At 57.4% G+C, this 12,743-nt stretch overlaps 1 protein-coding gene across 7 annotated transcripts; it reads left to right on the top strand.

Moving 5' to 3' along the window:
* Positions 1-2,713: 2,713 nt before the first annotated feature.
* LOC105485341 (sirtuin 6) lies at positions 2,714-11,690 on the top strand. Of its 7 annotated transcripts, none has more exons than XM_071086966.1 (8): positions 2,726-2,863; positions 4,738-4,865; positions 6,411-6,593; positions 8,625-8,684; positions 9,840-9,935; positions 10,017-10,097; positions 10,688-10,771; positions 10,853-11,690. In XM_071086966.1, exons 1-8 carry the CDS (start codon positions 2,798-2,800, stop codon positions 10,899-10,901), a joined length of 747 nt encoding a protein of 248 aa, XP_070943067.1. In that variant the 5' UTR covers positions 2,726-2,797; the 3' UTR covers positions 10,902-11,690. The 7 variants fall into 7 exon arrangements, with proteins under 7 accessions (XP_024649626.1, XP_011745925.1, XP_070943067.1 ...); XM_071086963.1 differs by having other exon boundaries at positions 10,648-10,771; XM_071086967.1 differs by lacking the exon at positions 2,726-2,863 and adding an exon at positions 2,989-3,105.
* Positions 11,691-12,743: the final 1,053 nt, after the last annotated feature.

The following is a 12,743-nucleotide window of genomic DNA, read 5'->3' as shown; positions in this document are numbered from 1 at the left end:
ACTGAAGCCAGGGCTGAGGGCTCTCAGCACAGAGGCCTGTTTCCTAGATAATCAGAGGGAACCTCCATGTGACAGCAATTCACCCATAGTGGGTGGAGGTCTGGGGCAATGGCTGCATGCATGTGTGTGACGTGAGCGTAGGGCATGTGCACGTCTGTACACCTGGGCCTGTTCTATGTTCCGCATATGCAGGCACGGAGGTCAGGCAGGACTATCTCGAGGGGGTGTGTTTTTTGAGGGGTGTGACTGTGAGGCCCCATGTCTGAAAGGGATCTTTGTGATGGAGAATCTGTATTTGCCTCTTACCAGGGAGTAGGGGTTGGGATGGCCTCTATCTGTCCACCTACCTACCTGTGAATTCTCCAAGCCACCCTTCCACCCAGTTACCACCTATGCACTCACCTGGGCATCCATCCTCCCACCTAAGCACTGTACACCCACCCACTGGCCACCACCCACAAACTCACCCACCCAATTTGTGTTCTCACGGTTCTTCATCACCCTTTATTCAGGCTTCACCCACACATCCATCCACCTGCCCAAACACCTACCAACTCCCACCATTCATCCATCCACTCATCTGCCCATCCATCCACTTATCCATCCCTCCATCCATCCACCCAACCACCCATCCATCCATCCGCGCATCCATCCATCCATCTGCCCACCCAATCACCCACCCATCAACCCACCTACCTATCCACTCATCCACTCATCCATCCACTTATCCATCCATCCATCCACCCACCCACCCACCAGTCCATCCATTCATCCACCCATTCATCCATGGATGCATGCATTGATCGATCCATCCATCCATCCATCCATCCATCCATCCATCCATCCATCTACCCATTCATCCATCTACCGAACCGCCAATCCATCTATTCGCCCCCCATCCATCTACCCACCCATCCATTCACTTACCCCTCCACCAGTACCCATTCACTCACTACCTACCCTTTCTTCTTCTACCTCTGACTGGAGGATTCAATCACACCCAAAGCAGGGGGTAATAAGACACCCAACAGAGGAGTTCACAGGCTGCTTGGGAGAAGACAGTCTGTGGGCTTGGGGGAGGGAAAAATGCCTGCTAAATTTAGGGAGCTGCTTGCTGGAAGAGGTGATGGTAAATAAGAAGGGCCTGATGGCCGGGTGGGATGTTGAGCACCCGCCTTGGAGGAAGTGAGGCAGGGCACAGGCCGGCAAGTGCGAAGTGCGTGGGTGAAGGAGTGCATGTGTGTGTCAGGGTACCCGGGTAGCTCTGAAGCCTGGCTGGGACCCAGCACAGCTTCTTTCTCCCACACACAAGGGCTCAGGGGCTTGGGGCCCTAAAGGGATCCTCCATCCTGGGCCTCTCCCACCTCCTTCCTCCCCTACCTCCTGCAGCTCCAGTGCCCCGAGCTCCCGGCCACAGTGCCCACTGCCGACTCCGGTTACCCACTCCCAGCTGGGCCACGAGCAGCTCCAGCCGCTCCACTCTGACACCTGATCGGCTCTGAGCGGGCGGCTGCCCCAGGGGGCCGAGGATGAGCCGAGGGAGGAGACAGGCTGGCAGCGGACTGCCTGTTGGCCAACTGGCTCTGGCGGGAAGACACCCACGATCTTCCCTGTCATCACTGGACTGATTTCAGTTTCTGGAAGGAGCCATGCTCTTCCTCTCTTCTCAGCCTTTGCACTTGCTGTTCCCCTGACCATGAACATTCTTTCTGTACTTCATGTCACCCCCAACCGGCTCTACCTGGCTTTAGATCTTTGCTGCAACATCTCCTCCTCCAGGAAGCCCTCCCGGATGCCCCCAGCCTGGGTCAGGTGCCTCCTGTGAGCTCCCTCATTGCCCTGGGCCCTCTTTGTCACCCATTGCACCCCAACCGCACCATGTCACCATTACCTGGTCACATGTTTGTGTCCACCCCCAGCCACCAGGGCATAGATGGCACCACCTTTGTTCAAAGTAGGTACTCAACACATGATTCTTAAATGAGTCCTCCAGGCCACCAGCCCCATTGACCTTGAGCAGGACCGTCCTGCAGAACGCAGAACCTCCAGTTGGATGATACTCAAATAACCTGGCCGGGCGCAGTGGCTCAGGCCTGTAATCCCAGCACTTTAGGAGGCCGAGGCCGGCGGATCACCTGAGGTCAGGAGTTCAGGACCAGCCTGACTAACATGGTGAAACCCCGTCTCTACTAAAAAATACAAAAATTTGCTGGGCGTGGTGGCGGGCACCCGTAATCCCAGCTACTAGGGAGGCTGAGGCAGGAGAATCGCTTGAACCTGAGAGGCGGAGGTTGCAGTGAACCGAGATCGCTCCACTGCACTCCAGCCTGGGCCACAGAGCGAAGCTCCCCCTCACAGAAAAAAAAAAAAAAAAAAGATACTCTGATAACTCTGAGTGGCATTCAAAACCATTGGACTGGGGTCCCTGCCGTCCGGCTCCGTCCTTACGGAATTTACTAATCCGTAAAAGGGGTTGTGGGGGCATCGATAGCCTGTGTCCCTCATTTTAGAGGTGACTGGAGAACTGTCACGTAGGTGACCGCCCCAATTTCCCGCCCGGGTCATAGGGCAGCCTCTTCCCAATCCGCGCGAACGCCTGCATGCAAAGAGCCAGGTTTCCTTCTGACAGCAGTTAACATGGCGCCTGCGGCGTCAGCACGAGGCGCATGCGCCTTGCTGTGGGAGGCCGGGTGCGCAGGACGAGAACGCCGTTCCTCCTTCTTCCCCGCCCCGCCCCGCTTCCGGCGGAAGCGGCCTCAACAAGGGAAACTTTATTGTTCCCGTGGGGTAGGCGAGGATGTCGGTGAATTATGCGGCGGGGCTGTCGCCGTACGCGGACAAGGGCAAGTGCGGCCTCCCTGAGGTGAGCGCGTCCGAGGGTCCCGAGCTTCGCGCCCCGGGGCCGCGGGGCATTGTGGGAATATCAGGAGGCACTGAGGCTAGACCATGGGAGGGACTTCCCAGTGAGGAAGGGGCGGGAAGTGACGCCCCTGCGCGCCCGGGGACGCGAACACGCCCAACTCTGTGGCCAGCCTGTCCGGGCTGATGGGGGAGAGAGGGGATGTAGTTCCAGGAGGAGGGGACGACAGGCGCAAAGGCAGGGAGGTGGGAATAAACACATTTGGAGAACGATTAGGCCTGGGAGGTTTCCAGAGTTGGGCCAGGATGAGGCTCAAATGCCAGGCTGGGGAGTTGGTACTTTATCCTGAGGGTGATGGGGAACGGTTTTGCCCTGGCGAGGGGCCTGGACAGAATGTGCCAGAAAGATCCCTCCAGCCGGCCGGGCGCGGTGGCTCAAGCCTGTAATCCCAGCACTTTGGGAGGCCGAGACGGGCGGATCACGAGGTCAGGAGATCGAGACCATCCTGGCTAACACGGTGAAACCCCGTCTCTACTAAAAAATACAAAAAACTAGCCGGGCGAGGTGGCGGGCGCCTGTAGTCCCAGCTACTCGGGAGGCTGAGGCAGGAGAATGGTCTAAACCCGGGAGGCGGAGCTTGCAGTGAGCTGAGATCCGGCCACTGCACCCCAGCCTGGGCGACAGAGCAAGACTCTGTCTCAAAAAAAAAAAAAAAAAAGATCCCTCCAGCCACTCGGAGGGGAAGTGGAGGGATCGGCTGCCCCCACCGCGCACTGTGGGACTTTGGGGAAGTCATTTCCCTTCTGGGTCTCCATCTCCATCCTTCCTGCAAACGAGGGGAAGATGGCCCCATTCCAAAAAGGCTGGCCCATGCATTCTGAATCATGCATTTAATGAGAGCCGATGGTGTGCGCCCGTCCAGATGCCCCACTCTTCATGCTGCTGTTAGTCACTTTATTTTATTATTATTATTATTATTATTATTTATTATTATTATTGAGACAGAGTTTCTGTGTCGCCCAGGCTGGAGTGCAGTGGCATGATCTCGGCTCACTGCAACCTCCCCCTCCCAGGTTCAAGTGATTCTCCTGCCTTAGCCTCCTCTGTAGGGTAGATGAGATTGCAGGCACCTGCCACCACGCCCAGCTAATTTGTGTGTTTTTAGTAGAGGCGCGGTTTCACCATGTTGGCCAGTCTGGTCTCGAACTCTTGACCTCAAGTGATCCACCCACCTTGGCCTCCCAAAGTGCTGGGATTACAGGCGTGAGCCACCACGCCCGGCCTGTTAGTCACTTTAGTCTACCAACATTTATGGAGTACCTACCGTGGGTCAGGCACTTTCTAGGTACTAGGGCCACAGCCAGGAGCAAGACAGATTAAAAACCCCTCTTTCTAGTAAGAGAGACTGACTAGGGGTTGCATGGAAACCAGGTGGCCAAGGGAGGCGTCACTGTCACAGAAGTGACATCTGAGCCACAAGTTACAGGAGGTGAGGGAGGGAGCCATGTGGGTATCTAGGGGAAGAGCATTAAAGGGTGTGGCCCTGAAGCAGGACTGTGCCTGGTGTGATGGAGGAACAGGGAGGAGACCTGTGTGGCTGGAGCAGAGTGAGGCGGGGAGAGGGAGGAGAAGAGGGCAGGGAGGGGGCAGGGGAGGTAGTACAGGGCCTGGTGGGCTGTGGGGAGGGCTAGGGCTTTGACAAGGCAAGTGGGAGTCATGGAAGGTTGTAGGCAGAGGAGGGGCATGAGGACAAGCTGCCTTTTCCAATCCGTTTTCCTCCCTCAGGCAAGACAGGGACAGCTCAGTCTGTGGCTTGTGTGTGGCCTTGCCACTCGGGGAACTGTTTTGACCCCTCCATCTGCTCTCTCCCCCCACAGATCTTCGACCCCCCGGAGGAGCTGGAGCGGAAGGTGTGGGAGCTGGCAAGGCTGGTCTGGCAGTCTTCCCATGTGGTGTTCCACACGGGTGCCGGCATCAGCACTGCCTCTGGCATTCCCGACTTCAGGTCTGTGAGTGTGCAGGGGAATTCGAGGCAAGGCCCACCAGGCTGCCAGGGGCTTCCTTGAGAGCCATATACATCTGGGAATTAGAACCCATCCATCTGCTGTTCTCCTGGATGTGTCCTGGGTACTGGAAAGGGGCAACACCCCCTCCTCGTAAGATGTGTCCCTTGGCTGGGCGTGGGGGATCACAAGGTCAGGAGTTCTAGACCAGCCTGGCCAATATGATGAATCCCTGTCTCTACTAAGAATACAAAAATTAGCCAGGTGTGGTGGCACACATCTGTAGTCCCAGCTACTTGGGAGGCTGAGGCAGGAGAATCTCTTGAACCTGGGAGGTGGAGGCAGTGAGCCAAGATCGCACCACTGCACTCCAGCCTGGGCGACAGAGTGAGGCTCTGTCTAAAAACAAACAAAACAAAATGAAGATGTGTCCCTGTCACAACCAGCATTCCACTCACCCCATTGGCCAGAACACAGTCGCCTGATCACATTTGGCTTCAAGGAATGCTGGGAAATGTAGTCTTTCACACTTGCAAGTGTAGCCAGGCATGGTGGCGGGCACCTGTAATCCCAGCTACTTGGGAGGCCAAGGTGGGAGAATCGCTTGAACCCGGGAGGTGGAGTTCGCAGTTAGCCACGATCGTGCCATTGCACTCCAGCCTGGGCGACAGAGCCAGACTCCATCTCAAAAAAAAAAAAAAAAAAAAAAAGAATTCCAAGGCGTGAATTTCTACTCCTCCTCCTCTTCCATAACCTGCTGTGGCTTCCCATTGCCAGGCAGTGTAGAGTTCTGAATACCTTGTGCTGGAAGCTGAAGCCCTTCCTGCTCCAGCCCTGAATCACCTCTCCAACTTCAGCCCCTCCTGCTCCTGCTGCATCCCCAAAACACCTGCATTTCCCAGCTCTTCCCAGCACCCAGGCCTTTGTTTACGCCTTCTGGCTGATCTTCCCTCTCACCCTTCAAGAAACTGCTCAGCCTCCTCCAGGAAGCCCAGTCAAGCCTGGACCAAAAGAGATACCTGGGCCTGGAGAAGCCCAGGGCCCCCAACACCTCCACTGGGCTTCCCCAAGCCCGGGTACCTCCTCTGGTCCAGGCTTGACTCTTGGGGCCAGAGGGTCTGTGTCCACATGTCTCCCCCAAGATCAAGGGCTTCTGGAGGGCAGGGCTTGGGTCCATGTGGGCATCGTCCGGGCTCATTGCAGCAGCAGTGCTGGTTGAATAGAACAAGTCATTTTTGCCTTGGTGTGAATTCATCTCTCTCTCTGCCTCTCCCTCTCTCTTTCTCTCTCCTATTCTGTCTCTGACTTGCTTTCTTTGTCTTTCACTCTTTATCTCTCTGTCTGTGTCTTGTTCTATCCCCCTTTCCCTGTTCTTCCGACTCACCCTCTATTTCTCTCTTTCTGATTCCCTCTCTCTGTCTCCCTGTCTCTCTCTGTCTCCCGATTGTCTCTCTCTCCAACTTTCTCTCTATGCCTCTCTGATGCTCCCTCTGTCTCTTTTTCTGTTCCCCTCTGCCTGTCCATCTCTCCCGGCCTGTCACCTTCAGGGGTCCCCACGGAGTCTGGACCATGGAGGAGCGAGGCCTGGCCCCCAAGTTCGACACCACCTTTGAGAGCGCACGGCCCACGCAGACCCACATGGCGCTGGTGCAGCTGGAACGCGTGGGCCTCCTTCGCTTCCTGGTCAGCCAGAACGTGGACGGGCTCCATGTGCGCTCAGGCTTCCCTAGGTAACACCCGGCCCCGCCCCCCCCCCCCCCCCAGGAAAGCACTTGGGGCCCCATAAACCGGGTTTGCGTTTTTAGGGGGAAAGTGCCCTTTTCCTGGTTCTGTAAGATTCTAGCCCTGAGCTCTCTGGATCTTTCTTGGCCCAGTGTGTGGAGATTTCTGAGCCCCATGGCTCAGAGCTGTCCCCGCCTGGGCCAGAGGCAGAATTTCCCTTGGGATGGGGCCGAGTGGAGCAGAGCTGTCAGGGTCTAGAAGTTGCAGTTTGTTGTTGTTGTTGTTGTTGTTGTTTTTGAGACCGAGTTTCACTCTTGTTGCCCAGGCTGGAGTGCAATGGCGTAATCTCGGCTCAGCCTCCCGGGTTCAAGCAATTCTCCTGCCTCAGCTTCCTGAGTAGCTGGGATTACAGGCAGGTGCCACCGCATCCAGCTAATTTTGTATTTTTAGTAGAGACGGGGTTTCTGCATGTTGGTCAGGCTGGTCTTGAACTCCTGACATCAGGTGATCCACCTGCCACAGCCTCCCAAAGTGTTGGGATTACAGGCGTGAGCCACCGCGCCCGGCCTGTTGTGTTTTTAATTTCCATCTTTATTAATCTGACACTAAACGTGTCTAACACTGAAGTGAACCTGTGCTCTGGGGCTGACTGATTTCCTAATAGAGGTGTGGCCCTCCCCTGCCCCTCTTTGCCGGGTCTCACCCCTGAAGCAGCTGGTGACAGCCAGGTCAGTTGTTGAACAAGGAGCTGGGCACCCAGGGGTAAGGGGTGAGGAAGAGCTTTTTCTCTGCTTATGAAAGCAAAGGAGAGGCCGGGCACGGTGTCTCACATCTGTAATCCCAGCGCTTTGGGTGGCCAAGGAGGGTGGATCACAAGGTCAAGAGTTCGAGACTAGCCTGGCCAACATCGTGAAACCCCATCTCTACTAAGAATGCAAAAATTAGCTGGGCGTGGTGGCACACACCTGTAATCTCACCTACTCGGGAGGCTGAGTCAGGAGAATCACTTGAACCCGGGAGGCAGAGGTTGCAGTGAGCCGAGATGGTGCCACTGCACTCCATCTTGGGTGACAGAGCAACACTGTCTCAAAAAAAAAAAAAAAAAAAAGCAAAGGAGGGCTGGGTATGGTGACTTGTGCCTGTAATCCCAGTACTTTGGGAGGCTGAGGCGGGTGGATCACAAGGTCAGGAGATCAAGACCATCCTGGCCACATGGTGAAACCCCGTCTGTACTAAAAATAGAAAAATTAGGCCAGGCACGGTGGCTCACGCCTGTAATCCCAGCACTTTGGGAGGCCGAGGCGGGCAGATCACGAGGTCAGGAGATCAAGACCATCCTGGCTAAAACGGTGAAACCCCCTTTCTACTAAAAATACAAAAAATTAGCCAGTCCATCTCAAAAAAAAGAAAAATTAGCCAGGCATGGTGGCAGGTGCCGGTAGTCCCAGCTACTCAGGAGGCTGAGGCAGGAGAACCGCTTGAACCCAGGAGGCGGAGGTTGCAGTGAGCTGGCGGCTTGAACCTGGGAGGCAGAACTTGCAGTGAGCTGATATCGCGCCACTGCACTCCAGCCTGGGCGACAGAGCGAGACTCCATCTCAAAAAAATAAAATAAAATAAATAAATAAAATAAAGCTGGGATTGGATCTCATGCTTCAGGGCCACTCATTGCCTCGGTTTCTTCCATTATAAACTGGGAATTTGAATTCCTGTGCTTCTGACCTGGTGACATCAAGAGGTTCCCATATGCTGTCGGAGGGGACGGGCATTTTCTGAGTGGAAAGGGCTTCCCGTTATCTAAGGTGGGTTCAACCGCAGGGGTTAATGATTCCTTGGGCTCAGAGAGGTTGGGCCACTTGCCCGGAGACACATAGCAGATGAGTGGTGGAGCCAGGAGCTAGAAGAGCCAGAAAGGAGTTGATCAATGTTGTGGGAGAGGAGTCCAGGAAGCCTTCCTGGAGTAGAGGGGCTTAGCACCAGCCCCAAAGCCTGGGCATCCAGGGAGCCCTTCCCACCATCGAGCCTCTTCTTCTCCCACAGGGACAAATTGGCAGAGCTTCATGGGAACATGTTCGTGGAAGAATGTGCCAAGTGTAAGACGTGAGTGCCACCTGGGTGCAGGGGCAGAGGCTCTGCCAGGCTTCCCCCAGGCAGGTGCACAGTGTGAGCCATGCAGCCACCATCCCTCCCTCAGGGCAGGCTCTGCCAGAGGGGTTGGGGGCCGAATCTGTTGTCCCAGAGACCCAGAGGATGTGGGGGGACTGGGGTGTGGCCCGCCTGGGGGGATCTGAGGGTCATGCCTTCCTCCTGGGGGGATCTGAGGGGCATATCTGCCTCCTAGAGGGATTTTGGGGCATGCCTCCCTCCTGGGGGGTACATCCATGTCCTGGCACTGCCATAGCAACCTACCGCAGATAAGCATTTTAGAGCAATAGAAATTTGTGACAGTTCTGGGGGCCAGAAGTCCAAAATCCAGGTGTCTGCAGGGCTGTGCTCCTCTGCAACCTGTAGTGGAGGATTTTTCCTGCCTTTTCGTGGCTGCTGGTGGCAGCCAGCCACCCTTGGTGGTCCTGGGCCTATAGCTACAGGGGCCTTCTTATCTCTGTGTTTCTCCTTTTTTTTGAGACAGTCTTGCTCTGTCACCCAGGCTGGAGTGCACTGGCGCAATCTCAGCTCACTGCAACCTCTACCTCCCGGGTTCAAGCAATTCTTCTGCCTCAGCCTCCCGAGTAACTGGGACTACAGGCACCCGCCACCACACCTAATTTTTGTATTTTTAGTAGAGATGGGATTTCACCATATTGGCCAGGCTGGTGGTGTACTCCTGACCTCATGATCTGCCTGCCTCAGCCTCCCAAAGTGCTAGGATGAAAGGCATGAGCCACCGCACCTGTCCCAGTATGACGATTAAAGTCAGGAAAAGTAAAGTGGACATCGCCTTCTCTAATCCTGAATCCAGACTCGGCCTGTTGTCCCCATGCTCCAGTGGTTCCTGTTTCTCCTGGTCCGGGATCCCATGCGGGGTCCTGTCTCTCGAGCTTTGTCTGAGACAGTTTCCTGCTTTGTTTTCTGTGTGTGGGCACCGAACAGCATCCTGACCTGTTATTCCTGGAAGGCTCCTCGTTCGTGTCTCTGGGTGCTAGTTCTGGTGACCTGTCCACCCACCTTCCTGGGAGAACATCACCCTAGAAACAGTGCGAGAGTCACCCACGGGGGCTGACCCAGCCCCATCCTCCCCCTTCCTCCCCGACACAGGCAGTATGTCCGGGACACAGTCGTGGGCACCATGGGCCTGAAGGCCACGGGCCGGCTCTGCACCGTGGCTAAGGCAAGGGGGCTGCGGGCCTGCAGGTGAGCCACCCCCACCCATGCCCTGGGCTCCAGGGGAGGCTGCTAGGCCCCTGTGGACTCTCCTCGGCTTCCTCATTGCAGGGGGGAGCTGAGGGACACCATCCTAGACTGGGAGGACTCCCTGCCCGACCGGGACCTGGCACTCGCCGATGAGGCCAGCAGGTCTGACCCCCCCAGGGAGCCTATGGTGGGGCGGGCCGGGGCGACAGCACAAACACAGCCAGCTCCAGCACGGGGCAGTGGCTCTGGCTCAGAGGCAGTCAGGGGAGGCTTCCTGGAGGAGGTAGGCTAGGCCAGGGGCTGCGCACGCACACACACACACACACACACACACACACACGCTCCTCGCCTCATGGCTCTGGGTGGGTGCTGCACAAGGAAACCAAGGCTTTGGCCAGGTGTCTCCTCTATCCAGTGCTGCCCAGCGGGAGGTGGCTGAGCCAGGGTCCCACCCTAGGCATCCAAGCTCTTACCACACTGTGATGCTCCTTAGGAGTGTCTAAGGGCTGGCCCAGATCCATGACCCTGCCAGCGGACAGCAGAGGAGGGCGGGGTAGGATCCCGAAGGCTGACTCGGGAGCGGGGCTGGCCTTGACCGCCCCAGTGAGCACAGATGACCTAGGTGTGAGCCAGACCCCAGGGCTGGCTCGAGATGTTGGCAGGAGCAGGGCTGGGGAAGGGATCAGGCTAAGCCCACACTCCCTGGCCCCAGGAACGCCGACCTGTCCATCACGCTGGGAACATCACTGCAGATCCGACCCAGTGGGAACCTGCCGCTGGCTACCAAGCGCCGGGGGGGCCGCCTGGTCATCGTCAACCTGCAGCCCACCAAGCACGTAGGTGTCTGAGCCCACCCCTGCCCAGGGCCACCATGCACCCTCTGCCCCACATGCCTGACCCATCCCGTCCCCCGGCAGGACCGCCATGCTGACCTCCGCATCCACGGCTACGTCGACGAGGTCATGACCCGGCTCATGAAGCACCTGGGGCTGGAGATCCCCGCCTGGGACGGCCCCCACGTGCTGGAGAGGGCGCTGCCACCCCTGCCCCGCCCGCCTACCCCCAAGCTGGAGCCCAAGGAGGAATCACCCACCCGGATCAACGGCTCTATCCCTGCCGGCCCCAAGCAGGAGCCCTGCGCCCAGCACAACGGCTCAGAGCCCGCCAGCCCCAAACGGGAGCGGCCCACCAGCCCTGCCCCCAACAGACCCCCCAAAAGGGTGAAGGCCGAGGCGGTCCCCAGCTGACCAGGGTGCTTGGGGAGGGTGGGGCTTTTTGTAGCAACTGTGGATTCTTTTCCTCTCGTGGTCTCACTTTGTTACTTGTTTCTGTCCCCGGGAGCCTCAGGGCTCTGAGAGCTGTGCTGCAGGCCAGGGGTTGCACCGGACCTCCATGGTCTCTCCCTGGGCTCTAGGGGCCTTTGGTGGGGTTTGGAGAAGAAGCCACACCCCAGAGCTAACAACTGAGCCCCTGCCACACCCCATCCTCTGACTTAGAGTGTTGTCCAGAGGTGCGGCTGGGCCCTCCCTGGTCTCCAGCTTAAACAGGAGTGAACTCCCTCTGCCCCCAGGGCCTCCCCACTGGGCCCCCCACACCCCACCTTATCCCTCCTCCATGGACCCTGCAGGAGGGGAGACCCACCTCGAAGTGGGGGACACAGTAGAGGCTTTGCACTGCCTTTGGGGCTGGAGGGAGACGTGGGTCCACCAGGCTTCTGGAAAAGTCCTCAATGCAATAAAAAATTTCCTTCTTGCATCTCAGTGTGTTTATGTTATTTTATTTTATTGAGCCAGAGTCTCACTCTGTCACCAAGGCTGGAATGCAGTGGCTTGATCTCAGTTCACTGCAGCCTCTGCCTCCCTGGGTTCAAGCGATTCTCCTGCCTCAGCCTCCCAAGTAGCTGGGATTATAGGTTTGTGCCACTACACCCAGCTATTTGTTTGCATTTTTTTTTTGTAGAGACGGGGGTCTCACTCTGTGGCCCAGGCTGGTCTTAAATTCCTGGGCTCAAGCAGTCAGGCCAGCTCGGCCTCCCAAAGTGCTGGACTTAACCGGCGTGAGCCGTCGTGCCCAGTGAGTGTTTAAATTACCAATTTGTGGCAGGTCCTCACCCCTGGGTCAGGAGTTCGTGGTCCCCTCCTCCCTGAACCACCTGCCTGGGTTCCGTTGCAATCCCTGCCCCTCAAGCCTGGGGGCGAGGAACAAGGGCTCACTTCTCCCGCCTCTGGAGAGGGCTCACCTCACCCACCCCACCTCTGGAGGGATCAGGCCAGTTTTCTGATGAAGTCAACATGGTAGCTGGCATTTTCTAAGCACTCAGTTTGTAGTTATACACTTATGTGCATTTTTTGTTTGTTTGTTTAACATTTGCCGCCAGGCTATGAGCCCCCTCCAGTGCTTTGGGCCCAACTGGGATTGCAGCCTGGCAGGCGCACACAGCCCTCAGTGGGGGGCGACCCCACAGAAGAGCGCAGGCGCAGCCGGGTTCCACCTTCCCCAGCTGTGACCTTGGGCAGTCCCTCCACTTCCGACGCCTCCGTGTCCTCACCCGCAAAACGAGCAGGGTGGACCGCGCAGATCCCCGGGAAGGCAGCTGCCTCCCCGCAACCTCGGCGCGACACCTTGAAAGCGCCACGACTGCCTCCCCGCACTCCGCCCGCTGCCGCTCTCCAAGGTGCTGAAGTCGTGCCCGGCGCCTCTCCACCGCAGCTCCAGCGCCGGCATCTGGCGGGGGTGTGGAGCCCACACCTCTCTCCCCCATCCCAGGCTGGCCCAGCCCCTCCTTCTGGGGAGTCGAGGAGCCCCAGA

This window comes from Macaca nemestrina, chromosome 20 (assembly GCF_043159975.1).
Source record: "Macaca nemestrina isolate mMacNem1 chromosome 20, mMacNem.hap1, whole genome shotgun sequence".
Taxonomy (NCBI): Eukaryota; Metazoa; Chordata; class Mammalia; order Primates; family Cercopithecidae; genus Macaca; species Macaca nemestrina.
Note: the sequence above shows the minus strand (reverse complement) of the source record. Positions and strands in the feature narration are given on the sequence as shown.

What these genes read in the sequence shown, in the direction of transcription:
- LOC105485341 (XM_071086963.1), top strand. Translation starts at nt 2,798, where the DNA reads ATGTCGGTGAATTATGCGGCGGGGCTGTCGCCGTACGCGGACAAGGGC. An exon ending in GAATGTGCCAAGTGTAAGAC is followed by an intron (nt 8,685 to 9,839) that starts GTGAGTGCCACC and finishes TCCCCGACACAG; the next exon opens with GCAGTATGTCCGGGACACAG. An exon ending in ACCTGCAGCCCACCAAGCAC is followed by an intron (nt 10,772 to 10,852) that starts GTAGGTGTCTGA and finishes GTCCCCCGGCAG; the next exon opens with GACCGCCATGCTGACCTCCG.